Here is a 26,278-nt window from a genome sequence, read left to right as displayed (position 1 = left end):
CCTCTGCTCCTCCCTTCCGCTCATGCTCTCCTTTGCTTGTTCTTTCTCTCAAATGAATAAATTTTAAAAATCTTAAAAAAAATAACAACAGCAACAACAAAAAACAGTCCTACAAATGAGTAGCCGCAAGCTCAGCAAAGAGCAATGCAGTTAACCTTTGTGCTTTGTAAAATCACAGAATGGAGAGAGCCGGTGCAGCCGGGGTGCATTTGGGGAAGGCTAGGATGGGAAAGAGAAGTAGGCTGTAAGGAGGTGAGAAGCAGTGGGGTGCAGCATGGGGTGCTTGGGCCTGGCGGGAGGAAGGGACTATGGCACCGATGAGAAACGGACCCAGGGGGTGGGTCTTCCAGTGTGGCTTGAGGGCAAAGGAAGCAGGAGTGAGAGGAGGTTGGAAAGGGGGACAGTGAGCAGACTGTATATGGTCTTGCAGGCAATGTGAAGGATTTGGCTTTTCTCCTATTGACTGTGGAAACCTTTAAAGGAATCTGCCTAATTGCTCAGGTTTCTGCTCATTCTAAATGCTGTGTTTTTCCATGATTTAATGTGAAATCAGAAAATGGCAGAGCTGCCAAGTGACCTTCAAAAAACAATGAAACTGCTGGCATGTGATGAACATAATTAGAGAAACGCTCGAAGAATCGGCACATATGATCATCTTCCCCTTGGGTGCAATTGAACATCTCAGCATGGCAGAGTCAGGAATCCTGGTGCGACGACACCGTGGACATTAGCTTTTGCAAAGTTGCACCACCTCTGGCCACCGTCCCCTAGGCTTCTCTCGCCACCCTGAGTTTTACGAGCTTACACAGCCTGGAAAAACGTATAGCAAATGCCCGTGCAGGTAAACTGAAAGAACCGATAGGACAGTTGTGGCTGTTGAGTTTCAAAACCATGTCAGTGATATTCAGAGGGTGATTAGATAATTTCCACCAATTACATAGACTCTAGATGTGCCTGTCAAGGCGTCTAATCTCTGGGACAAAGGGATGACGGTTCTGCAAGAGCCCGCTGGTCTGGAGCACGGGGAACGGGAGAGCTCACTGCCATGGGGCACACCCTAGGCCGTCGTGGGGAGCTACATGAGGCAGACAGAGCTGCGAGGGAAGGGAGGAGGCTGGTCTGGGGCCATGATGTGATTCCTGGATTCAGCCATTTTGAATACCACTAACTTTGGACTATGCCATTTTGTGACTCAGTACCTTCTTCCCATTTTGCCAGGTGGGATTGGATCTCCTGTAGCTTACAATTGGGGAGTCATGACCCATCTTTTTGTTTGCCACTGAAATTGACTTGGATACGTGTCTTCTTTGCAACCTAAAAAAAGACAGTTATTGCCCATACCAAATTGCCCAGGCACAGGTGGGGGGTAGAGGAGGTGGGTGGGGGTAGGGAAGTGGAAGGGACATGGCCCGTGCTTCGCACCAGCTCCTCGCACCTCTTATTAGTGGTGGGACCTTGGGCCAGTCATTTAAGCTGTTTGCTTCAGCTTCCCTAACGGAAGTTCTCCTAGGGTTATTGTGAAATCTAGGCAAGATAAGGACCATGAGTGTGCTTTGCTGGCTTTGCGAGGGATCGACTGCTGGCTGGGCTCTGTCTCAGACTCTCCCCTTCCCTCCCCTCTCCAATGAGACCTCAAGGGTGGGGAGGAAGCTGCTGGTGGTCTCTGAACTCCAGGACCAGCCAGAGCCAAAGCTGCCAGGAGCAGGTGGGAGCCAGGAACAGGTGGGAGCCAGGAGCAGGTGGGGTGCAGCCCCCAAGGGGTCTGTTTTGGGTGATGCGCTGCTGTGTCGCAAACCACCCCAAAACAGAGCTGCATGAGATAGGAACCATTTTATTGTGCTTATTATGTTCTGTGGGTTAGGAATTCGACACAACAGGGATGGCTCGTCTCTGCTCCATGACATTTGGGCCTTCAAATGGGGACAGTCAAATGCTGAAACTCGTCCCAGCTGGGAGTCCCCTGCACTCCTGTGTCTCCCTGCTGACTGCAGTGACAGAGGTGACTCAGGCTGTGTGGGGGCGGCACCATCAGCCAGATCCCCTGCATGTCACCCCTAGCTGTGGCTGGAGGTTCTCACGGCATGGGGCTGGGTTCCAGGATGAAGACTCCTGAGAACCAGTGGAAGCTGGGAGGCTTTTTCCAAGATGACCTCAGGGTCATGCACTGTGGCTTCCACGCAGGCTGCTGTCACAGAAGAGCTGCCGAGGCCTGTCCGTTTCAAGAGGAGGGAAATTAGACTCCAGCTCTTAATGGAAGAATGGCCAAGTCACCACGCAGGAGAGCTCATGGAATGGAAACTCTCTGGCGGCCATCTTTGGGAAATACAACCTGTCAGAGAACTGCAGCATCTCAAAGCTAGAAGATGCCCTAAAGTCCCCCCTCGGGCATCCTTGGACCCCACCCTCCGTCTCTTCTGCAGTGGCTTGGCCCATGCTCACCCCGCCTCTGCTAATGTGTGCTGTGGGCATGGCGGTTCCACCTTGAAGCTGCTTGGACCTGTATGCCCTGCCTCCTTACCCTGAGGTGTCAGCTGAAACCCTACGAGCTCCCCCTACATGCTCTGGCCGGTCACCCGGGAGGCTGCCCCGCTCTGCTTTACCACAGCTCGGCAGGGACGTGAAGACTGCTAGCATGACCCGAGTCTTCCCTTTTCATAGTCTTGCAGCCTGCTTTTATCTGTCCTCCTTCCCCAGGCACCCCCGTCCTGACCCTTCAGAGACTCCTTGGATTGGTCCATACCCTCCTGGGTGCCTCTGCGGTCTGTCCTTCACATTTTCCTGTTGCTAGAAGTTTGGTTTCATTTGAATGGTTTTCTTGCTGTCTCCATGGGATGATCTTGAGACATGAAAACCATTTGGAGTATTCTCATTTGTCTTGTTAAGCGTTCATTTAAGAATGGATGTGTGACTCAAAGGAGACCTATGGGGACAGTTGCCAGGGGTTTTGGCACCCCTTCTCCAGAAGGAGTTGTAAGATGAGAGGCTGCCCTTCTCTGCCTCTGACCCCACTGTGATGCCTGGAGCAGTGGACCCATCTCGTGAGGGCAAACCAGCAGAGGAAGGGAGAGAGCCCTTGCTCTGTGGGGCACTAAATGTCCTTACCACATAAGCCATTTACTTGGTGAATGTTTAGAGAACACCCAGGTGCTCTTCTTGGTGCAAGGGGAACAACAGGGAACGTAATTCCTTCATGGAGCTGACGTTCCAGTGGAGGAGACGGTTGAGACATGAGTGAATGATCTGTCAAACATGGGGCTGATGCAGTCCACCTGCCCCCTGGCCTGCTTTTCATTATTCCTGGGTCCTTCTCTCTGCCCAGAGGCTGACCTGAATGGGAAGGTTCCCCTGCCCCCTTTCAGCTGAACTCAGCCAATGGGGAGCCCCAATGGGATACCAGATGGGAGAGAAGAGAGAAGTCAGGCTCCCTCTAAACTAGGCTGGGGTTGGCAGTGGATCCTTCCTTCTCAGAAGCCACAGCCCCAGCTCTCGGCAGGGTCCGACGATCCTGCTTTCGGATTCCTTTACCTTCAGCCTTCCTTGATACCCATGCTCCTGTCATTTGAGATCCTGTCCTAATATAGCTCCTTCTGAGCTCTCTGGGATGTAGGGACATCTCAGGCACTGGGCAGAGCCTCTGCAGAGATGGGCCTGGGTGTTCAAGGAACATCAGGAAAAGTGGTGTGGCTAGAACAGACATCATGCAGGGGAGGGAGGCAGGCAGCGAGGTCCGTGAAGCAAAAGAGCAGAAACTGTTAGTACCTGCAGCCTCTGGGGGCTTCAGTGCCCATGGGTGCAGAGGGGCCCCTGCAGGCGTATGAGCACAGGAGGGACAGATGCTGACTGTGTGTTCACAGAATTGCCTGGCTGCTAGGTGGGAAGGGGGACCGATGGGGTCAGATAGGAGCAGATGTCCCAGTCAGGAGGGGACTGCATGGACTGGGCAGGAGAACATGGCAGCCATAGTGGCAGACGGAGGAGTCATTGAGTTCTGGATGTAATCTGAGGGTGGAGCCAGCAGGGCTGCTGACAGAGCACTGGTGGGCCTGGGAGACAGAAGAGTTCAATATGACTCCAAGATGATTGGCCAAGTACCAGAAAAGATGCGGTAGGCCTCGCTGATGCAGGGAAGGCATGGGAGAGGCAGGGCTAGGAGAAGGAGTTCAGGAGCTTAGTTTCATGCATATGAAGCTTGAAGATTGTGGGAGACTGTGTTCCCATGGCTTTGATGCACCCCATCTCCTAGGGTTCACACCTTTGTACAATCCCCTCCTTTTGCATCAGGACTGGCCCTGGGACCTGCTTGAACTCATTGGATGCAGCATAAGTCTGGGCCTTGGGAAAGCCTGGCACCTTCTGCTTTTGCCTCCTTGGAAGCCAGTTGCCATATAAGGAGGCTCTCCCCCAGACCACCCTGCTATGGAGGAGACTGGGCAGCCCCATAGAGAGGCCCGTGTGGAGGAGAATAGAAGCTGACAGTCACCTGTGTGAGACCAGCACCAATGCTTACCACAAGAGTGAGGCATTAGACTGATTCAAGCCAACACCAAGGGAAGCCAAAGAATCATCTAGCACACGGTATCAAGAGAAATAATAAATTGCTATTTCAGGTCCAGAAAACCACAAAAGATTTAGTGCAAACATTCTCAACTGGGAGCAGTTTTGCCCCCAACAGGGTAATAGACAATATCTTGTGACATTTTTGGTTGCCACAACTGGGATTGGAAGTGGTACTGGCCTCTAGTGGGTAGAGGCCATAGAAGCCACCAAACATCCTACAGCTGAACTGACTGTCCAGGATGGCTCCCAGCAACAGAGAATTGTCTGCTTCAAAATGTCGGTGGTGGTGTGCCTGAGAAACCCTTATCTTCGTACTTTTTAATATAGTACAAATAGTTTTGGCTTTTTAAAAGGAAATGACAATCATATGAGTAGGGATATGCTTTTAAGGAGGAGATAAGTAAGAAGAATGAGCTCAGATGAGCTAAGGATTCTTCCAAGTTTGGAGCTTTTTATTTGCATTTTTCTATTTTTTCCAACATGATAGTATTTCTGCTACTGTTATGTGGGCATAATAAGCTGCTAATTCTCTTCTTTTCGGAGAGGCATTCTCCTGCTCAACATCCTGTAACCTGTTCCTCATACTTCTGTTGGAGCTTAAGAATCTCCTCCATGGGGAAGCCCTGGAGACAGAGTGAGACAATACAACAGACATTACATAAGCCCTACCAACAGAAAATAGAGCATTTGCATAGTTGTTTGTGGCGGGGGCAGGGGTTGAGAGGTTTTGGATTAGGAAACAAGTGAGAAATATGACAAAGACTAAGGTAAATGGAACTAATATAATACTATTGTTACTAATGATAAACATGGAGGCTAGGGAATGTGCCTTAGGTGTTAGAGCCAAACAGTCTTCCCAAACCGGGCCCTGTATTTGGGTGGCCATACTTGCTCTGTGACAGAAGCCCAGCAGAGGCAGCTTCATTTTGCTTCCCCTGGAGAAGCCACAGAGAATGTCTGTCTCTGGGGGAGCTCCCCCCCCCCCCCACTTGACAGAGACTAGGGACTGAGGCGACCCTACCTAGCTGATGACTTCCAGACATACCAGCCCAGTAAGCCACACCACCTTCTCTGGTGCAGAGTGCGGAAGGGAAGAGAGAGGTCCTGAATTTGACTAATGGAGCTCTGTTCTTGGAGAGTGGGGAAAGATGCTCCAGCCTGCCCCCTACCGAACTAGTACAGATTGCAACTCCTCCCTTTGCTTTAGCTACTACCTGTGCTGATACAGTAGCTACTGGCCATGTGTATTTAAATTTAAATTAATTAAAATTAAATACACTTAAACATTCAGTTTCTTAATCACACAGGCCACATTTGACTGCTCAGTAGCCACATGTGGCTAGAGGCTGCTGTACTGGACGGCGTGGCTGTCGAACACTGCCACCCTCAGAGCAAAAGCCAGTGGACGGTGCTACTCTGAGATTTTTGCATCTCATCTTTGTATCATCAGTGTCTACAACTGGGCCTGACTCAGAGGCACACAGAAATGTTTGTGGAATTGATACAGGAGAGAAGACTGTGGTGATTGTTGCTTTTCACATCTGCATGTCCTAAAGATCTGGCCTTTCCCAAACACCTAGATGTCACAGTGGAGCATGGCTATCTTGTTAAAAGAAATCAGTTGAAGAATATGCATTCTATTATCCTATTTTTAAAGCTTGTTATGAGTTAAAAAAAAAAAAGGTAAGATTAGGTAGTATGGGGGTGCCTCGGTGGCTCTGTTGGTTAAGCATCTGCCTTGGGCTCAGGTTATGATCCTGGGGTCCAGCCCCACTTCTGGCTCTCTGCTCAGTGGGGACTCTGCTTCTCCCTCTCGCTCTGCCTGCTGCTCTCCCTGCTTGTGCTCTCTCTTTCTCTCTAACTTAAAAAAAAAAAAAAAAAAAAGATTAGGTAGTATGTTAATTTTCTAGATATGCAAAGAAAGATATGGTTGTTCTTAATGCCACGTACTTGCAAAAGGCAATGTTAACCTTGAATAGACAACAGGATTAAGGAACATGGTATTGAAGGGTAAGGACGAATCACAGCCTTTGGCCTCATGACTCCTACATGCAAACCACGAAATCTGTTTTCTAAGGAGTGTGTGAAGTAATGTTTTCTTTCCCCCAAAATGGCTCCCTTGCTAAGCTGCAGAGAAGAATGTGGCCAGATGGCACAGTCTCATTTTTCTGTAATATCTCCTGACCCAGCAATATACTTTTTTTTCCCACATCGCCTTATAGAAATTACTTTTGTTCGTTGCAGAAGTAATCTTTACCCTGGGAATGGACCTAGTGACTGTGTCCACATCCTAGCACGGATACACTGTATCATCCTCTAGCAGCCTTACCTTGCTTCTCGTATGCTCCTTGATGAGCTTGCAGATGCTGGGCTAGAATTCAGTCCATAAAATGAAGACATTCCGTCTGACGGGGCCAAATCTAAACTGCTGAAGCTAGAACGTTAAAGCATGCAGTTGTGCCTTAAAAAGCAACTAGGGCCATCTAACCCACACCAGAAATCATCCTGGTTTCAAAATGAAGATCTTTAGATGCCACAGTAATTTCTCAAGGGGGGAAAAAAAGCCTATCCATCACGACAAGAATACAAAAACAAAATGAAAATGACAAAATATTACAAAAAAGTTTAATTAGCAGCTCTGCTGTTTTAGTTCATGCTCAGTTGATGGGAGAAAAAAATATTTTTTTATCAAACTATTAAAATGGATTTAAAGATCTGAATATAATTGCCCAGAAAAAAATGGCATTAACAAAATAGTTTTAAGCATGAGCATGATAAAAATGATTTCTCTGTAATTATTGTTCATTGACTATTACTCATTCCTAAATCATAATGGATTCTCAGTCTGGGTAAAACTCCATCAGGATGAATGCATCCCTGCAGAGCTGATATTTGAAGAGATTGAGCTTTTGTTACATTACTCCCTTCTTAATGTTTTTTTTCTGTTGCTGTTTCTCTTTTTCAGACCCACTATGAGAATGGGGAATACATCATCAGACAAGGTGCAAGAGGGGACACCTTCTTTATCATCAGCAAAGGAACGGTAAGCCCTGGGGGCAGGGGGCCTGGTATCAGCCACCCCCGGAAATGCACACATGCAGGGTCTTGAAAGAGAAATAGCTGAGAATGGATCTCCCAAAAATGATGCCAGAGGAAGAAAAACTGTAATTCTGAACACCAGAAAATGGCTTGAATTCTATAATTTAATAACCATGCTTAACTATCTGCATAAGTGGGAAGATTTCCATAATTTCTATAGCTCAACAAGAAAAAGACTAAGGTCGCTTTAAAAATCGTCAACAGTAAAGAAAAAACCAAAACCCTAGAAAGGTCCTAGTGATCAGGAGCCGTAGCCTCGCTGTCTTGAAACACCTGGGCTTTGCAATCAGATGGCCCAAGTGTGAATCCCGCTAGGAAACTTACCAGTCTCAGCGTCCTTAGGCAATTTGCTTACAACAAGGATGTAAATACACTCATGTTTTATTGTGTCTTCATCAAGAAATGTTGAATGGATACTGAGAAACTATTAGAAGCAGTAAATTACAGGGAGAGGGACAAATAAGGGGTGGACCAGGGATAGGAATGAAAAATCAAAATTTATCCCTTTATATGATTTTAAGTTATCAGTATTATAAATCTTTTAACTTTTATTTAAAAATGAAATAATTAAGTGAATTAGAAAATGGGGATTCGTGACGATGAATGCTCTAATACCCTAAAAAATACCTTTCATTTCTTTCAACAGTGAAGTCATAATCATTTTTGTGTTTAAGTGTCTTTACTGCGTGACTAATGATTAGAACTTACTTTGCTTCATCCTAAGGGATGCTTAAGAGGAATTTGGATGTACTAAGTATGGTAAGTGATAGGAAAGGAAATGCCAGTGGAAGGGGATTTGTATAGCAGTTTTCATTTTTATAATTGTTACTTTGAAATGTAAGTTTAGGGGCACCTGGCTGGCTCCGTCTGTAGAACACGTGACTCTTGATCTCAGCGTCCTGAGTTCAAGCCCCATGTTGGGCATAGAGATAACTTAAAAAGTAAATAATAAAAATGTTGAAGAGTTTTTTAAAATGTGAGTTTTTTTCTTCTAATTTAACAAATATGACTGACTCTGGGACTTTATGGCTCATACTAAAATAGGAAAGAGAGATGTACAGAGCCGCAGTGGACAGGATAGGTGAAAGATTATAAATCTTGTGGGATCACATTTTCGAAAATCCTCTCGGGACTGACCAATGACCTGTCACACTAAAGTGAAGACAGCATTATTTGTGTTTGTCTTATACCTGTTCTTCTGACTGACAGCAGAAAACCTGAGACAGAAATATCAGGCACCAGCATCTTACAGCCATCAAGAAATGACATGACTGACCACAGTTACACTTAAAACTGTATTTTAAATTTTCCAATGTTAGAGGCTAAGGAACCTTAACATTTTGTGGTTTATGTATACAGTGTTGGATTTGCTGTTTTATTTCTTAACATTTACTAAAGAATCAGGGGAAATCGAAAATCCTCATGAATATAAAATGATTCAGTAGGTCACAGGGGGATTTTTTTGTCCCGACTATCTGGATTTATTTTTTCTTTATTACACTGCTAATCCTTTGCTATCATGGAATGATGCATTTATCCGTTTAAGATGAATTTCTGACAGACTTCTGTGATTACCCCATTACTGTAAATTTCAAGCAGTACCTCAGAGAAGCTGCTGTTTTGACCGGTTTCAGTTGCAAACAGGTGTATTAGCGGTGCTGCTTAATGAGTTTTGTAATATGTGTAAATGGAAATCCTGAGGAAATGCACCACAGGAACCCATTCCCTTGGCGATGTTTCAGAGCACCATGGGGATTCTGGGAGAAAAGTGGTAAGACTATGTTAGACTCCTCTGACACACTCAACAATTTTTTTTTTAAACCAGCCATAGCCTCTGTGTTCTCTCTCTCTTTCTCAAATAAATAAATAAAATATATTTTTAAAAAAGTTCTTGTCCATTAAATGCCATTTAAAACCACATGGCTTTCCTTAGAATTAACAAGTATTTAAGCATGTTGGTTAAACAAATTGGCTTAACATGATATTTGGTGTTGTTGAATATGAAAATTATGGAAGTTTTATTTGTATATGGATACGTAAGAGTAAAACATAAGAAGCCCTTCCTTTTAGATCAAGATCAAGAAAAAGATGCACATTATCACCATTTCTGTTTAGTGTGGAACTAGGTGCCCCAACCATTGCACTAAGTCAAGAAAAATATATCCAGAAATGAAGAGATAGAACAGTAGTTATATATGTAAACCTGAAACACAGTGACATCTCTAGAAGAATTAATGAAATATAGTATGTAAAATCTATAAACACATATAAAATATATTAATATAATAGGATAATATGAAAAGAGAGGAAATGAACTACAGCTATGTATATGAACATGGAAGAACTGGATAAATCGCAAATACAATACTGATCAAATGAAGCAAGTTGCAGAAGAATATGTGTGGCATGCTTTATATTTTTAAAGTTCAAAAACAGGCAAATATATGGTACTTATGCATGGAATGAGATGTGAGTGCATGTAGGCACGTGCATTAAATTGCCAACATTAGAAAGGGGATCACGAACATAAGATTCAAGACAGACATGTTGGGAGAGTGGGTTAGGACACAGGGTAGAGAAAAACTAATTTACCCCTGTAAAAAAGGGTTCAATTGTCAAATCAGTCTTAGGAATCATAAATCTTGCCCACACTGAATTTAACTCATGACTCAAAGAATAGAGGCAAGCTTCAAGTTCAGAAAAAAAATTCCTACCTAGTACATATCCCAAACTACCAGACAGAGTTCCAAAGTGTCCTCATTTGCATCAGGAGGCATTTTGATTTGGAAATAACAGGACAAATTTTTGAGTGACATATGCAGAACATTGAAAGGGGAACTGCTTTGTTTTAGGGACTCCTTGGGGTTTGTAACCTAATAGTCACCCAGGTAGGAAAATAATTACCTCACTAACCCTCATTCTCCAGTCGGGTCTTCCCCATAAACCTGTAAATTCCACGCTCTTTCTTTTCTTACTATAAACATTGCTTTGTTATAAAACCCGCTTAATCTGTACTAACACATTTTCTTTCTTTATGAATTGTTTCTGATTAAACATGTTGGCTGTGCACATTGATCTTGTTTATTGGACACTTTGGTATCAAAGATCAATTTTATACGTCCCTTTAAAAGTATCTAATTTTTATTTTGATTGTTAATTTTTTAAATTATACATATAGTTAAATAGTTTCTAAAAACTCAAATTACAAGACTACACATATGTCTTATAGAGAAAAAGTCAACATATAGATAAGTAAAAAGAACATTAGAATACACACTCTCTTTTATCTGTCTAGAAGGAAAAGAAGTTTATGCTCTAGCATTTTATAGCAACAATGAGAGAGCAGTAGTAGTGATAGGGGATATTTCTTTTACAATCAAATGCATGAATTTCTGAAATAGGTGAGAGAAGTAGAAGAAAGGGGGGAAATATAAGAAAAGTAACCCAACTTTTTTGAGCACTTATTTTTTGTAAAGATTTATGTATTTGAGAGCGAGCGCACGAGTGCACAAGCCAGGGGAGGGCCAGAAGGAAAGGGAGAGAGAGAATCAAGCTGACTCCCTGCTGAGTGGGGAGCCAGACTTAGGGCTCGATCTCATGACCCTGAGATCATGACTTGAGCCAAAGTCAAGAGTCAGATGCTCAACTGACTAAGCCACCCAGGCACCCCGAGCACTTATTATTAAGAGGATGCTTTTCATAGATTTTCTCATTTAATTCATGAACACATACCCACACCCTCTTTTGAGAAAACCCTCCTGTTTTTTGGACAAGGTGATGAGGGTAACAGGGGTTAGGCTCCATAGCCAGTTCTTTCCCATAGCGTTGTGGATTATAAAGTACTTCGTGGTTTCAGGGAAAAGACTAAGTGATAGAGGCCAAAGTAATATAGGTCAAGAGGCTATCTCTGTGTATGTAACTTTCTCTACCCGGACATGTTTTTAGAATTAAAGATGCAAATGTCTATGCCGGGTGTCTGTGCATATTTAGAATTATTCATTATATGTACAAAGAAACAGTGTGGAAATTACAACCTTAAAACAGAGCTTTTATTCTTGCTCTTTGAACTGCTTATCTTTTCACATACATGGATTATGCAGATGGGCTTTCCTTCACACTTGTCATGTAAGCAGAAAGTGGTCTATTCGATAGGTGGCCCACTTCTTATGGCTCTTTTACTGCATTTCAGTAACATCTTTGTAAAGAATATTCCCGAAGCCACCGAAATCTCCCCACGCCTTGCATCTGTCTACCATTTGGAATTTCTGATCATTTTTGCTGTTGTTGTTACAACCAGACGGCAAATGTGTAATTATGTAATGTATCCTTATATCTAATTTTGAATTCATGATCTTGTAGTATATTATACCTGAGTTCGTGACTTTTTTTTTTTTTTTTTTCAGTAGTGAGGACTGACAAATAATCTTGTTGGGTTGCCTCATAGGACAGATGAGAAAACTGAGACCTAGAAATAAAACGCTGAATTGATGTATGTCAGAGTTTGGTCTACAGAACATTTGCATCTAAATCACCAATATTAATCTTTTTCAAATACAGATTTCCCAGTCCCACTAAATTAGAACTTCAAGAATAGGAGTCTGCTAGCCTTTATTTTTTTCTTCCAAGTTTTTATTTAAATTCTGGTTAGTTAACATGCAGTGTAGTATTAGTTTCACTTGTAGGATTTAGTGATTCATCACTTACTTACATGCTCATTCCAATAAGTGCCCTCATTAATACCCACCACCCATTTAACCCATCACCTATCCACCTCCCCTCCAGTAATCCTCAGTTTGTTCACTATCGTTAAGAGTCTCTTTTATGGTTTGCCTCTCTCTCTCCCCACTTCGTTCATCTGTTTTTTTCTTAAATTCCACCTTTGAGTAAAATCATATGGTATTTGTCTTTCTCTGATGTCGCTTAGCATAATACACTCTAGCTCCATCTACATCATTGCAAATGGCAGGATTCCATTCATTTTGATGGCTGAGCCATATTCTGTGGTATATGTATACCACATCTTCTTTATCCATTTGTTAATTAGTGGACATTTGGGCTCTTTCCATAAGTTGGCTATTGTTGATAAAGCTGCTATAAATGTTGAGGTGCATTTTATCCCTCTGTGTTAGTATTTTTGGGTAAATACCTAGTAGTGCAATTGCTGGATTGGAGGGTGGTTCTATTTTTAACTTTTTGAAGAACCTCCATACTGTTCTCCAGAGGGGCTGCACCAGTTTGCATTCCCACCAACAGTACACGAGGGTTCCCCTTTCTCTGCATCCTTGCCCACACCTGTTGTTTCTTGTGTTCATGTTAGCCATTCTGATGGGTGTGAGGTGGTATCTCATCGTGGGTTTGATTTGTATTTCCCTGATGATGAGTGATGTTGAGCACCTTTTCATGTGTCTTCTTTGGAAAAATATCTAGTCATGTCCTCTGCTCATTACTTAACACTATCATTCATTTTTGGGGTATTGAGTTTGATACATTCTTTATAGATTTTGGATACTAACCCTTTATTGGATGTGTCATTTGCAAACATCTTCTCCCATTCCATAGGCTGCCTTTTAGTTTTGTTGATTGTTTCCTTCACTGTGCAGAAGCTCTTTATCTTGATGAAGTCCCAAGAGTTCATTTTTGCTTTTGTTTCCCTTGCCTCAGGAAATGTATCTAGTAAGAAGTTCAGTAGCCTTAATTTTGAATAAGACCCCTTACCCTGAAGTTTGAGAATCAATGGGCTAGTGTATTTCTACCCACATCTATGAAAGCCTCATCAGCATGCAAATGAGCATCTCTATGATATAGCTTGGCGTAAGAGGGTTAAAAACTGTATCCCCCTGGTTTTGAAACACAGTGTGGAAAAGTAATCAAATATATCATTGGAGAATAATAATTGAATTCCCTCCACCTTGCATGTACATTCTTAATACTTATAAAAATTCTGGTCTTTGTCATCCATTCTCTAAACTTAGAAACCTGAAGCACAGTATTTTTAAATGTGCTTAAGTGTCTAGCATTGTCTTAAGAAATTAGTTTTTTTCTACTTCATTACATTTTCCAGCCAGGTGAGTTTTAACTGTTTAACCATTCTAGAAGAAACATAGCCAGTATTATGAATATTAGTAGAACTTGAAGGGAAATGAATTAACACAAAGGTACAACTTACTGCATTATGTCTTTATTCATGCAACAGAAATATTATTACTTTCCTTCCGTGGACTGTCACCCAAGTCAAAAGGCCTGTATGGGCCCAGATATCTTGTTTAGGTAATAAATCCTTTCTGTTCCAACAACTTACAGCTCTTTATTAGGTGCTTATTATAAATTGTAGAGAATGTCAGAGATAAACCCATGTCTTTGAAGAGCACACTCTTATGGTAAAAAAGGAAAAAGATAACCATGCAATTCATAGATCTTTAAAAAAATGAAATCCTTCTGAATGAAGTATGTGGACCTTAAGGACTGTCGTGGGTTAGAGACCTGTAAGAAGGCTTCATGAACATGTGACTGGCCTTTGAATGGAGGCTGGATTCTTAGGAAAATAGACAGGCATTGTCTCAGAGGAATGGGGACATGCATGCGAGGTGCATAGAAAGATGTTCACTGCAGAAAAGAATGGAAACAATTTAAACATCCATCTATAAGGAATTGGATGGATAAACATATAGAATGGAAGACACAGAAGCATTCAAGTAGATGAACTAGGTTTCTATGTAAGAACATGGATAAGTAATAAAATGATATTGAGAGAAAAAGTGTAAGTTGCAGAAGGATACATACTGTATTAGGCAATTCATATATTTTAAAAATTCAAACATATAAACCCATTAAAAATGATTGGGGGAATGCTCCCTTAATCCATTATAGTGCTTGCCTCATAGGAGGTCGGAAGGAGGAGTAAGTGAAATTCAAATTTCTGAGTAACTTATTACTACTTGAAAACAGCTTGAAACAGCATAACAATATTTGGAGGGCATTTCTTGTGGTTTTCATGGAAATTTGTGATATTCTTCTTTGGTCCTTTCAGTGATCACGTCCTCATGGGCTTCATGACAGTAAGTTTAAAAGAAGAAACAAAAAGTGGAATTAACATTACCAATTAGTGTTGATTTGATCAGTCAGTGTGTGCAGTGGATATAGACTTCCATTGTTTCTCTTTGTAGGTAAATGTCACTCGGGAAGACTCACCCAGCGAAGACCCAGTCTTTCTTCGAACTTTAGGGAAAGGAGACTGGTTTGGAGAGAAAGCCTTGCAGGGGTGAGTAGATGACATGTTACACACGTTTGTTTGAGTGCTGCATAAATTCCTGTCTCACATGCTGAGCTCCAAGCAAAACAGGCTCTTTATTTACTGTCGATCCTAATATCGGACACAGACCCTTGATGACCATTTTTATTTCTTTCCAGGTGGACTTATAATACATTTATATAGGCTTTAGGATTAATTGATGAACTTTTGTAATATCATTTTTGTATTAATGGGGAAGTTTCTCGGCTTTGTGCTCCTTATCTACAATCTCTATAAAGACGCTAAAAAAGGGGAAGGTCTCTGCTAAGCCTACTTTGTGCCGCAGTTTTGCTCTGACTCTTAGGAAGATGATTGGTTGACAATTTGGAAATCCCTGAACTGACTGAACACAGCAGCAGGTGATGGAGCCTTGCTGGGCTTCACATCTGGTGGTGGTAGAGGTGGAGATCACGCACGTGAAGATTCCCCGTGGATGGGCTCCAAAGGCTGGACCCAGAGACACATACTGTAAAAGGTCCCTGAATTCTACTTGTAAAGACAGACCTCAAGAAGCAAACATTGGGATTTCTTCCCACATATTATGGAAGAGGAACCCAGTTGACTTTGAACTACATCTGTTGCAGAACACATGACAAATACGACAGCTCTGTTTCAGTATTCTCTTGTTGTTTTCCAGTAAGCAACACATCTCAATTATCGCTGTAGAGATAGACGAGACTTTTCAAAATTCAGTGCCCTGTGTATATACATATACTTGAATCAGAAATAGCCAATACAGTCTGTGTGAGATTCTCTCTTCCTCTCCCCTCCCTGCTCACGCCCTGCCCCCCCCAACACTTTTGGGTTCCCTCTCAAATAAGGAAATAAATAAATCTCTAAAAAAAAAGAAAGAAAGAAAGAAAGAAAGAAAGAAAGAAAGAAAGAAAGAAAGAAAGAAAGAAAGAGCCAATACACATTTATATTTGTATCAAATCCCAGGTGCTGGAGTGTCTGCTGGAGAGGAACAATAATAGGATATAATTCATTCCTAAAATATTTGGAAATCAGTTTTGCGTCCATTATCCTTTCATTTAAAAATTACACTATAAGCATTTTATTTGAAATTTCTATGAAGAAATCATTTAGGGAATTTTTTAATTTTTAAGCCACAATCAGATAGCAGCTTTTTTTTTTCTTTCTTACCGTTTTGCAGCTACAGAAACAAAACCAAGATCCCGATAAGTCATCTTACATACGCCACATTACCTTATGAACATTCAGAGCTAAAAGCATTTCACTTTCTTCTTTTCTTCTGCTTAGTTCATTTGATCCTTATCTGAGGAGCACGTGCTTGCCATTAGATTTTTTCCTAGCGGCAACATTGGAAGAAATACCATGTTCACTGTACATTCACAAAAGAATGCAATAAACATTATCTTTTTAGTATAAAGTGCGCAGACCTATCATTTGTACTTGAATATTTCTTTCCCTTGATTATACATAGAGGATTCTAAAGAATAATGCCTCCTGATTCCATTGGTCCAAGATTAACTGCCTGTGTGAAAAATGCCATTTCCAACAAAGCCAAAGAAACAGAAATATTTTCAATCATTTCTGATTGAAATCACAAGTGGAACACCAGAAAATAAAACATAATTGAAAATGGACAGGTTTTCTTTTGTAGCTTATTGTCACTGAATTTGGGTGCCTATTAAAGAAACCTTATAGGGTGAAAGTAAACCCGCTCCTAGGATGTGTCTTAAGAAGTGACTGTGAGGGTATGGTTCATGGAAAAGTTACCAGATTTTCTCTGGTATCAGAATGCAGTGGTATTCCAGCTAGACTGAATTCATTCTGGCATATGGCTCTTCCCATGAACTGTCTCTCTTGTATGTATTCAGCCCTCTGCTCTGACCGGCTCCCCACTCCACCCCCCCTTCCCATTCCCCCACCTTCTCCTTGACCCCATCCTTCCCTCAGCAATGCCTTTCTCTCTTATGCCCTTTGTTCTTATATCCTCACTGCTCAGCCCAGCTTTATCAGCCTACTCTAAGTGCCCTCTTAAATGTCACTAGGAGTTTGCTACTTAATCAGAGAATGCTCTTCCTTTTCTGTCTTTGGACTTCCCTTCTCAGCCACATTTTTACACTGCTGACCACCCCTCCCTTCCTTCCTTAAATCCATCCTTCCTCCCTACCTTCCTTCTTTATTTATTTGAGAGAGACAGTGCATAGGAGCAGGGGGGAGGGGGCAGAAGCAGAAACAGATGCCCCACTGAGCAGGGAGCCCATCATGGGGCTTGATCCCAGCACTCAGGGATCACAACCAGAGCCGAAGGCGGGTGCTTAACCGACTGAACCACCCACGTGCCCCCACCCTTTCTTTTTTCAAATTCCCGTTCCTTTGGGTCCCTTGCAAAAGTTAGAACTTAGAATTTCTCATTCGATTTCCTAAAATCCATCACTGTTTTGTCCTCAACTCTCTCTATTATACGCATTTTGATACACATCGAGATCCATGGCTGCATGTCACCTTGATGAGACGTCCAAATATTTATATTCTTACATGAGCTCAGTATCTGGCACTTTTCAGATACTCATGTATTCATTGAATGAATGAAGAACGAATGAGTGAACGAATGAACGAACGAATGAATGAACGAATGAACAAACAAATCAACCTCTCTAATGAAGCCCAATCAGGCATTTCTTTTTGCCATTGATCACTTTCTCCACTTGGATCTGTTGGGCAGTAGGTGAGGGATTATGAGCTCGCTTGTCTACAGGGGGCAGGCTGGTAATGTAAACGAGTAAGGTAAGGGGGAAAACTAGAAACCCTTACATGAAGAGGACAGCAATTCCCGAGCTCCAGCTCATTGCTAGGCTTTTTTTTTTTTTTTTTAATTTTTTAGTACAAAAAACTTAGGTTTTGAAAAAAAATATAAGGTGTGATTTTGTAACTCGATTTTTGAAAAGAGCTCTGCAAGCAAAAAAACCCCCAAAAAACAAACAAACAAACAAACAAAAACCAACAAACATTTCTGCAAATGATTTGAGCTGTGAGCGGCCATTTTGTGATTTCTATCTATCAGGTATGTCTTCTTAAAACCCTGTATCAGAATCAAATGAAGGAAGCCTATTAGGTTAACCCTTCTTGATTATTACCTTGCTTTGATTTTTTTTTTTTAATGTTTTGATGTTCTGTGTGTGTAAGCTGTTTTTCACTTGGACTATCTATGTTCTTCTTCTTTTTTAATCTTTTCTTTGAATTTCAATGTTTGACACAAGAAATCCTAACTTTTCACAAATCAGATTGATTTGTTTCACTTGTTTCCCTCTAAAAACCTTAAAAATAGATGTTAGAAAGAAAGAAAGAGATAGAAAGTCCTCTGGGCACTGTGTGTATCCTTTTGGGTAATATCTATGCTTCTTTGCAAATCACATGATTTTTATTCTTGGAAGACAAATTACATAGTCGGAATTTCTGTACATAACACAACATTTCAGGTTGTTGTTCTGTCACATGTAAAATTTACATGTACTGGGAACTGTTGCTTTATTTTCCTGAGGATATTCAGTGGACCATGAAAATATTGATAAACTGGTTAATTTGGACATGTATCCTTGACCATTCTTGTAAAATTTCAGAGTGCTTAATACTAGTATGAGTGCAGCACATGGTAGATGGTTGAATGATGGGGCTGAAATGTGAGCTCAGTACTCTGACTTCAGAATCCCACTCTAGAGGTCTGCCTCTAGAAGGGACAAGCTCCAGTTCCTTGTTCTGTGCAGACAGTAGAGTCCTAGATCTAGCCGTCTTACCATCTATATGATTACCATCCATTAACCAATAGCATCTCCTTAACAGAGAAACTGAGGTCATGGATTGTTTTCACTTCGTTTGGTTGATGTGAGGCAGGTTATTTGTATTCCTTGGCTTAAGCACTGTTTTGTAGGGTTTTTTTTGTTTGTTTGTTTATTTGTTTGTTTGTTTTGCTGTGGTAATGGTTTTACCACACCAGATAGAGGACAAAATGCTGTACTGTTTACGGAAGGACTCTTCCCTTACGTACAGGAAAATTAAAATTGTCTTTAAGAGAAATTATTGCAGGTGTGGTCTGGTAACTCATGAGTCTATCTATCACACGCTTACTGTGGCTTTGAGCTCTCTCCACCTGACTTGAAACCACACAGAATCCACATAGGCATCAGATGGTGTCATATTCTAAGCCACACCCACGCCGTGCATCTGGAGTAATAGGGGAAAACCTAAGAGTAAGCGGAACCTGACCAAGATGGGGCTGAGCTCCCACTTGGCCCTGTCCCCTTCCCCTGACATTTGAGTCTCCAGCGTAGCCTGTGGTGAAGGGTTCCAGCCCAGGAGTCTGCCTGCCTGGCCTGGGATCCACTTTGTCAGTTGCAAATTACAAGACCATGGAAGGTTTTCCTTTAACCAGAAATGGCAGTGATGATCGTACCTAACTTTCTTTTCCCTTTTTTTGGTTGTCGAGAGGAATAATCAAGAGGATTGTTATAAAACATTTGAGTGAGTGTCTAGAATTTAAATTATGCTCAAAAAAAGCTGCTATCGTCAGCACCACCGCCATCTTGTTTTCACTATTGTTATCAATAGCATTGGCATCATCACCAGCATCATTCCCAAGAATGTTCTGCTACTTCATGACCAACCTTTAGAGCACTTGGTATAACTGACATAGCATTAGATGTGGAGTCAGCCACTCACGATATCACTTGGAACAAGCCAGTACCTCTCTGGGTGTCTGGTTCTGAATTTGGAAACCTAGACAGTTGAACTCGATGATCTCTAACTTTCCTTAGGTCACAGCCTCTGCTTCTCTTGGGATTTGGCCTCTTTACAGCTGGAACAGAGCCCCGGATGCCAAATGCAGCCCTGTGCCACCCTGTTAAATGGTGGCATTTAATATAAGGTCCTTCGTTCCAGGAACTATCCTAGTTCTTGCCTATCTTCCAACACCTATGCCACTTGCCAGGCTCTGTCCCTGTGATGGAAAAAAAAAAATAAGCCAAAGCTCTATTTCCTCAAGGACCATGATCTTGGGAAGATGAATTAACATTTCTGAAACTGCTTCTCCCCCCCCCCCTTTTTGTAATTAATAAAATGATAGTACCTAAAAGGATATAATACTGGGTATGACATTTTAATACTTTGTCATATTTGAATCTGATAATTCATGTCTTTATTTGAGAATAAAACATTACAGACACAATTCAAGCTTCTTTGGTTTCCTCTCCATTCTTTCCCTCCTTCCCACTATCATCTCCTGAGGTTGGCCATGTGCACCCTCCCTGCCCATGTGTCTATAATTTATTATGTATATATTGTATTCCTAAATGCGCATAAGCTGGTTTTGTCTTTAAAATTTTGCACATAAGCTGGTTTTGTCTTTAAAATCTCTGTTTCATATTGGGTCAATATGTCCTTTCTCTTTCTTTTCCTTCTGTCACGTGAATTGCATTTGTGCCATCTCTTAGAACTTTAACCTTTTTCTATTCTTTTAATGATTAATCCTTAGGATTGTAATAGGTACAGCAAACATGTAATGTTAACTAGAAGCTCTGTCCTTCCCTTAAATAACACAAGGATCTTTGTGTGTTTAAATCACTCCTACCACCTTCCCTCTGTTTTTCTAGTCTCTGATTCCACCTGGTTGGTAAATTGCCTGGAATTAATCATTATTATGACTGTCTTTTTTCAGACACTACCAATGTAGGTTTCCAACTCATTTACCTATTGCATTGCCTGTAATTTCTTCTTATACCCATCTCATTCCTTTTGGGTTTATTCTTCCACAGTTGTTCATAGATGATCTGTTTATATTTTCTGCCATTGCCTCTGTGTGCATTTGCCTGTGCATGGAGATCTAGGTTAAAATTTATTTTTCCTCAACATTTTAAATACGACTCCATTGTCTTCTCACATTCATAGTCTGCAGTGAGTCAAATCACAGTGCCTTTAAAGGTCCTGTGTCTTTCTCTTTGGCACCTGTCCCTTTGTCTTTGATGCTCAGCATCTTTCCTACTAGGGTCTGTCTAGGCACAGATATGTTTTATTTTTCCTTCCTATCCCTCTGTATGTTCTTTCCTTCTGAGAATATAGTTTTCCTCAATTCTAGAAAATTCTAAGCATTACCCCTACATGTTGCCTTTCAACTCACTTTCTCTAATCTCTCATTTGGCAGTTCCTGATACTCCAGGCTTCAGCTCCTCATCCTGCCAGCCTTCCTTCTTTTCTCATGTCTATGTGTTCTTGTTCGTATCATTCTGGGCTGCGTTTGTGATGGAATCTGGGCAGTTCTCTCCTTTCACCTGCATCAAGTCTTAAATTCAGCCCACCCACTGAGTTGTTGCCAGTGATTCCTTTCTAAATACGACTTCGAGCATTTCTGTTTGGCACACCGCAGTGATTAGTGGAGACCTCCTGGGTTCGAATCCCAGTCCCACCGTCTAGAAGGTGTTACCTTGTTTTCCTTCACCTCTCTGTGCTTCAGATTCATGGTTTGTAAATGGGAATAATTGTACCTGGCTACATACAATTGGTGATTAATAAGCCAAGTGATGTGTATAGTATGTATGTTTATTAGTATGGTAACTAGCAAATACTAACAGATCAATACATAATGTTAGCCATTACTGTTTTCATGTCTGTTTTATATTATTACCCATTTCTATTTCCTTTCTTTGCTTTACCTTTTTATTATTTTTAAAATGACAAAGTTTTTGAAATTTTCTGTTACTTTAATGCTAACATTTGTTATTACCTGTGAACTCTACCTCCTTATTATGTGGTTTATTATATAGCTTGTGGAGTTTTTTGTTTGTTGGTTTGTTCTTAGTGCATGCCCATTTTCAGTGCAGTTGGTGGACGGACAGATGCCCTCGAGCCAGGAGCATCTCTTTGTAGCTATTTCATGTGTTTCATATTTGCCTTTGCGAGGATGGGCTTCAACTTGATGTCCCTGTACCATGAAGTTCAGAGAGAAAGAGCTCAGATCTCTAAGTTGTAAGGCTTGGGTTTCTGTTTCTTTCAGGGAAAAACTCCTGAACACTTAGCTGGACCAACAGAGAGAGAGAAAGAGAGGGAGAGAGATCTTTTCTTTTCTCCTTTCTTTTTTTCTTTTCTCCCTCCTTCCTTCCTTATTTAATTTTAATTCCAGTAAACATACATACATTATGTTACCTGCAGGTGTACAATATGGTGATTCAGCATTACTCAGTGCTCATCAGGATAGGTGTGCTCTGAATCCCCCTCACCTGTTTCACTCACCCTCCCACTCCCCCCTGCCACTTCCCCTCTAGTAATTCTTAGTTTGTTCTCTATAGTTAAGAGTGTTTCTTGGTTTGCCTCTTTTTTTCTTTGTTCATTTTTTTCGCTTCTTAAATTCTACAAATGAGTAAAATTCGTTGGTATTTCTCTTTCTCTGACTGATTTTGCTTAGCATTTTACCCTTTAGATCCATCTACATTGTTGCAAATGACAAGATTTCATTCTTTTTTATGGCTTAATAGTATTCCATTATTACACATACACACACACACACACACACACACACACACGCACATACACACATACATACCACATCTTTATCCATTCAGCTATCATTGGAGACTGGGGTTACTTTCATATTTCACTATTTTAAGCAATGCTGCAATAATCATATAGGCACATATACATATATAGTATCTTTTTGAATTAGTGTTTTTCAATTTTGGGGGTAAATACCCAGTAGTGGAATTACTGGATCATGTGATAATTCTATTTTTAATTTTTTGAAGGACTTCCATACTGTTTTGCACGATAGCTGTACCAGTTTACATTCCTAGAAACAGTGCACGAAGCTTCCTTTTTCTCCATATTCTTGCCAAAACTTGTTGTTTCTTGTGTTGTTGATTTTAGCCATTCTGACAGGTGTGAGGTGATATCTCATTATAGTTTTGATTTGCATTTCCCTGATGATGAGTGATGTTGAGCATCTTTTCATGTATCTGTTGGGCATCTGGATGTCTTCTTTGGCAAAATGTCTGTTCATGTCTTCAGCCCATTTATAATTGGATTATTTGATTTTTGTGTGTTGAGTTGTATAAGTTCCTTATATATTTCAGAAGCTAACCCTTTATCAGATCATGTTACCCCTAGCTTTGTTTTTCTTTTCAACATTGCTTTGGCTATCCAGGGTATTTTGTGGTTTCATACATATTTTAGGATTATGTTTTCTAGTTCTGTGGAAAATGATGATGGTGTTTTGATAGGGATTGTATTAAATCTATAGATTGTTTTGGGTAGTATGGTCATTTTAACAATATTTGTTCTTCCAATCCATGAGCATAGAATATCTTTCCATCTTTGTGTCATCTTCAATACCTTTCATCAGTGTTTTATAGTTTCCAGGGTACAGGTCTTTCACCTCTTTGGTTAAGTTTATTCCTAGGTATTTTATTCTCTTTGGAACAATTGCAAATGGGACTGTTTTCTTAATTTCTCTTTCTGCTACTTCATTATTAGTATATAGAAATGCAATGGATTTCTCTCTATTGATTTTGTATCCTGCAACCTTAGTAAATTCATTTGTCAATTCTAGTAGTTATTTGGAAAAGTTTTTAGAGTTTTCTATATAGAGTATCATGTCATCTGTAAATGGTGAAAGCTTTACTTCTTCCTTACCAGTTTAGATGTCTGTTATTTCTTGTTCAATTGGTGTAGCTAGGACTTCTTGTACTGTGTTGAATAAAGGTGGCAAGAGTGGTCATCCTTATCTTGTTCCTGATCTTAAGGGAAAAGCTCTCAGTTTTTCACCATTGAGTTGATGTTAGCTGTGGAATTTTCATATATGATCTTTATTATGTTGAGGTATGTTCCCTCTAAGCTGACTTTGTTGGGAGTTTTTATAGATACTGTATTTTGGCAAAAGACAATGGATATTGTACTTTGTCATGGACATTTTCTGCATCTCTTGAAATGATCATATGGTTTTTATTCTTGTTGATGTGATATATCATGTTGATTAATTTGCAAATATTGAACACCCTTGCATCCCAGGAATAAATCCCACTTGATCATGGTAAATGATTTTTTTTAAGTATTGTTGAAATCAATTTGCTAATACTTTGTTGAGGATTTTTGCATGTATGTTTATCAGAGATAGTGGCCTGTATTTCTCTTTTTTGTGATGTATTTATCTGGTTTTGGTATCAAGGTAATGCTGGCCTCATAAATGAATTTGGAAACTTTCTTTTCTGTTCTATTTTTTTTTTAATAGTTTGAAAGGAACAGGTAATAACTCTTCTTTAAATGTTTGGTAGAATTCACCTGTGAAGCCATCTGGTCCTGGACTTCTTTTTGTTAGGAGTTTATTACTGATTCAATTTCATTGCCAGTAATTGGTTTGTTCAAATTTTCTAGTTCTTCCTGATTTGCTTTTGGTAGGTTACATATTTCTAGGAATTTATCCATTTTTCTAGGTTGTCCAATTTGTTGACATATAATTTTTCATAATATTCTCTTATAATCTTTTGTATTGTTATTTCTCCCCTTTCAGTTCTGATTTTATTTATTTGAGTTCTCTCTCTCTCTTTGTTTTTTATGAGTCTGGCTAGAGGTTTATCAGTTTTGTGTTCATTTCAAAGAATCAGCTCCTAGTTTCATTGATCAGTTATTTTGGGTTTTGTTTTGTTTTTTAGTTTCTGTTTAATTTATTTCTGCCCTAATCGTTATTATTTTCCTTCCTTCCACTGGTTTTAGGTTTTGTTTGTTCTTTTTTCAGCTTCTTTAAGTGTAAGGTTAGGTTCTTTATTTGAGATCTTTCTTGCTTCTTGAGGTAGGCCTGTATTAATATAAGTTTCCCTCTTAGAACAGCTTTTGCTGCCTCCCAAAGATTTTCTACTATTGTATTTTCATTTTCATTTCTGTGAATATAATTTTTTATTTCTTCTTGATTTTTTTGGTTGATCCATTCATTGCTTAGTAGCATGTTATTTAGCCTTCAAATATTTGTGTTCTTTCCAGATATTTTCTTGTGGTTGATTTCTAGTTTTATAAAACTGTGGTCAGAAAAGATGTGTGGTATGACTTTAATCTGTTTGAATTTGTTGAGGCTTGATTCGTGCCCTACCATGTGATCCGTTCTGGAGAAAGTCCCATGTGTGCTTGAAAAGCATGTGTATTGCACTGTTTTAGGAGGGAATGGTCTGTGTATATCCGTTAGATCCATGTTTCAGTGTGTCATTCAAAGCCACTGTTATCTTGATTTTCTGTATCAATGATCTGTCCGTTAACGTAAGTGGAATGTTAAAGTTTCCTACCATTACTGTATTGCTGTTGATTAGTTCCTTTATGTTTGTTTGTAGGCACTTTATGTATCTGGGTGCTCCTCTGTTGGGTACATAAATATTTACAATTGTCATATTTTCTTATTGGATTGTTCCCTTAATGATTATGTAGTGTCCTTGTCTCTTTTTATAGCGTTTGTCTTAAAGTCTATTTTGTCCCGTATAAGTATAGCGATCCTGGCTTTCTTTTCACTGCCATTTGCATGATAAATGCTTTTCCATTCCTTCACTTTCAATCTGCATGTGTCTTAGGTCTGAAATGCATCCAGAGAAAGTTATTTCTAAAGCTTGTGTCTCATGTGTAAAAATACTCTTGAACTCTGGCCTTAGGAAGGGCTCAGTCCCATTCGCTATCTTGATGGGACTGTAGCCAGCCTCCCCCACCCAGCCCCACGGGCTCCAGTCCAGCTGCGGCTCATTTCTCCAACCTCAGGACCCTTCTGTTTGTATCACCTGAGACTTTTAGGGTTGTTTGTTTCTTTTTGTGCCTTAGGATTATAATTAATTATCTCTTAAGCAAAGATTATTCTTGGGAGAATTACATTGGGTAGTCTATGAAAGATGTAATAAAATATCTAGTGGGATTTTTCCCTCTTGTCCTGGATTTGTAGCTAAGTTCCAAAGCTAAAAAGCTGCCAGTGCATAGGGCCAGCTTCTTTTGCAGAATTGACTGAGAAGAGCCAAAATTGCTTTATTAGTATCACTACTCCATCCACAAGATGGCCTTTTGGGGAGAGCCATGTTTATCAAAAGAAGTTGTTCCCTCTGTTTTCTGGTCTTGGCTTACTTTCTTGTTGAGGATTTAAGGTAAACAGGTGTTTAAAATAGAGTGTGCTAAGTGATACTATGGCAGAAGCCCAAAGTGTCATAGCAACATTATCATATCTGTATCTCCATCCTGAAACTTTTTCCTGAGCTCCAGACCCAGTTTCCTATGGGGCATGCCCACTACATATCACTCAGGTACCTCAGATGTGCTTGGACAAAATTCACTTTCTCTCTCCTCCCAGGCAAATCTATTGCAAGGGCT

At 40.6% G+C, this 26,278-nt stretch overlaps 1 protein-coding gene across 2 annotated transcripts in view; it reads left to right on the top strand.

Annotated features, from left to right (window-relative positions):
- Positions 1-26,278, top strand: part of PRKG1 (protein kinase cGMP-dependent 1) — a 1,185,830-nt gene that overhangs the window by 964,507 nt on the left and 195,045 nt on the right. For both annotated transcript variants that reach the window (XM_026503976.4, XM_026503975.4), the window contains exons 6-7: positions 7,523-7,600; positions 14,820-14,914. In XM_026503976.4, the coding sequence (XP_026359761.1) occupies positions 7,523-7,600; positions 14,820-14,914 (173 nt within the window). The remainder of the gene's footprint in view (positions 1-7,522; positions 7,601-14,819; positions 14,915-26,278) is intronic.

Source organism: Ursus arctos, unplaced genomic scaffold (genome assembly GCF_023065955.2).
Source record: "Ursus arctos isolate Adak ecotype North America unplaced genomic scaffold, UrsArc2.0 scaffold_7, whole genome shotgun sequence".
Taxonomy (NCBI): Eukaryota; Metazoa; Chordata; class Mammalia; order Carnivora; family Ursidae; genus Ursus; species Ursus arctos.
Note: the sequence above shows the minus strand (reverse complement) of the source record. Positions and strands in the feature narration are given on the sequence as shown.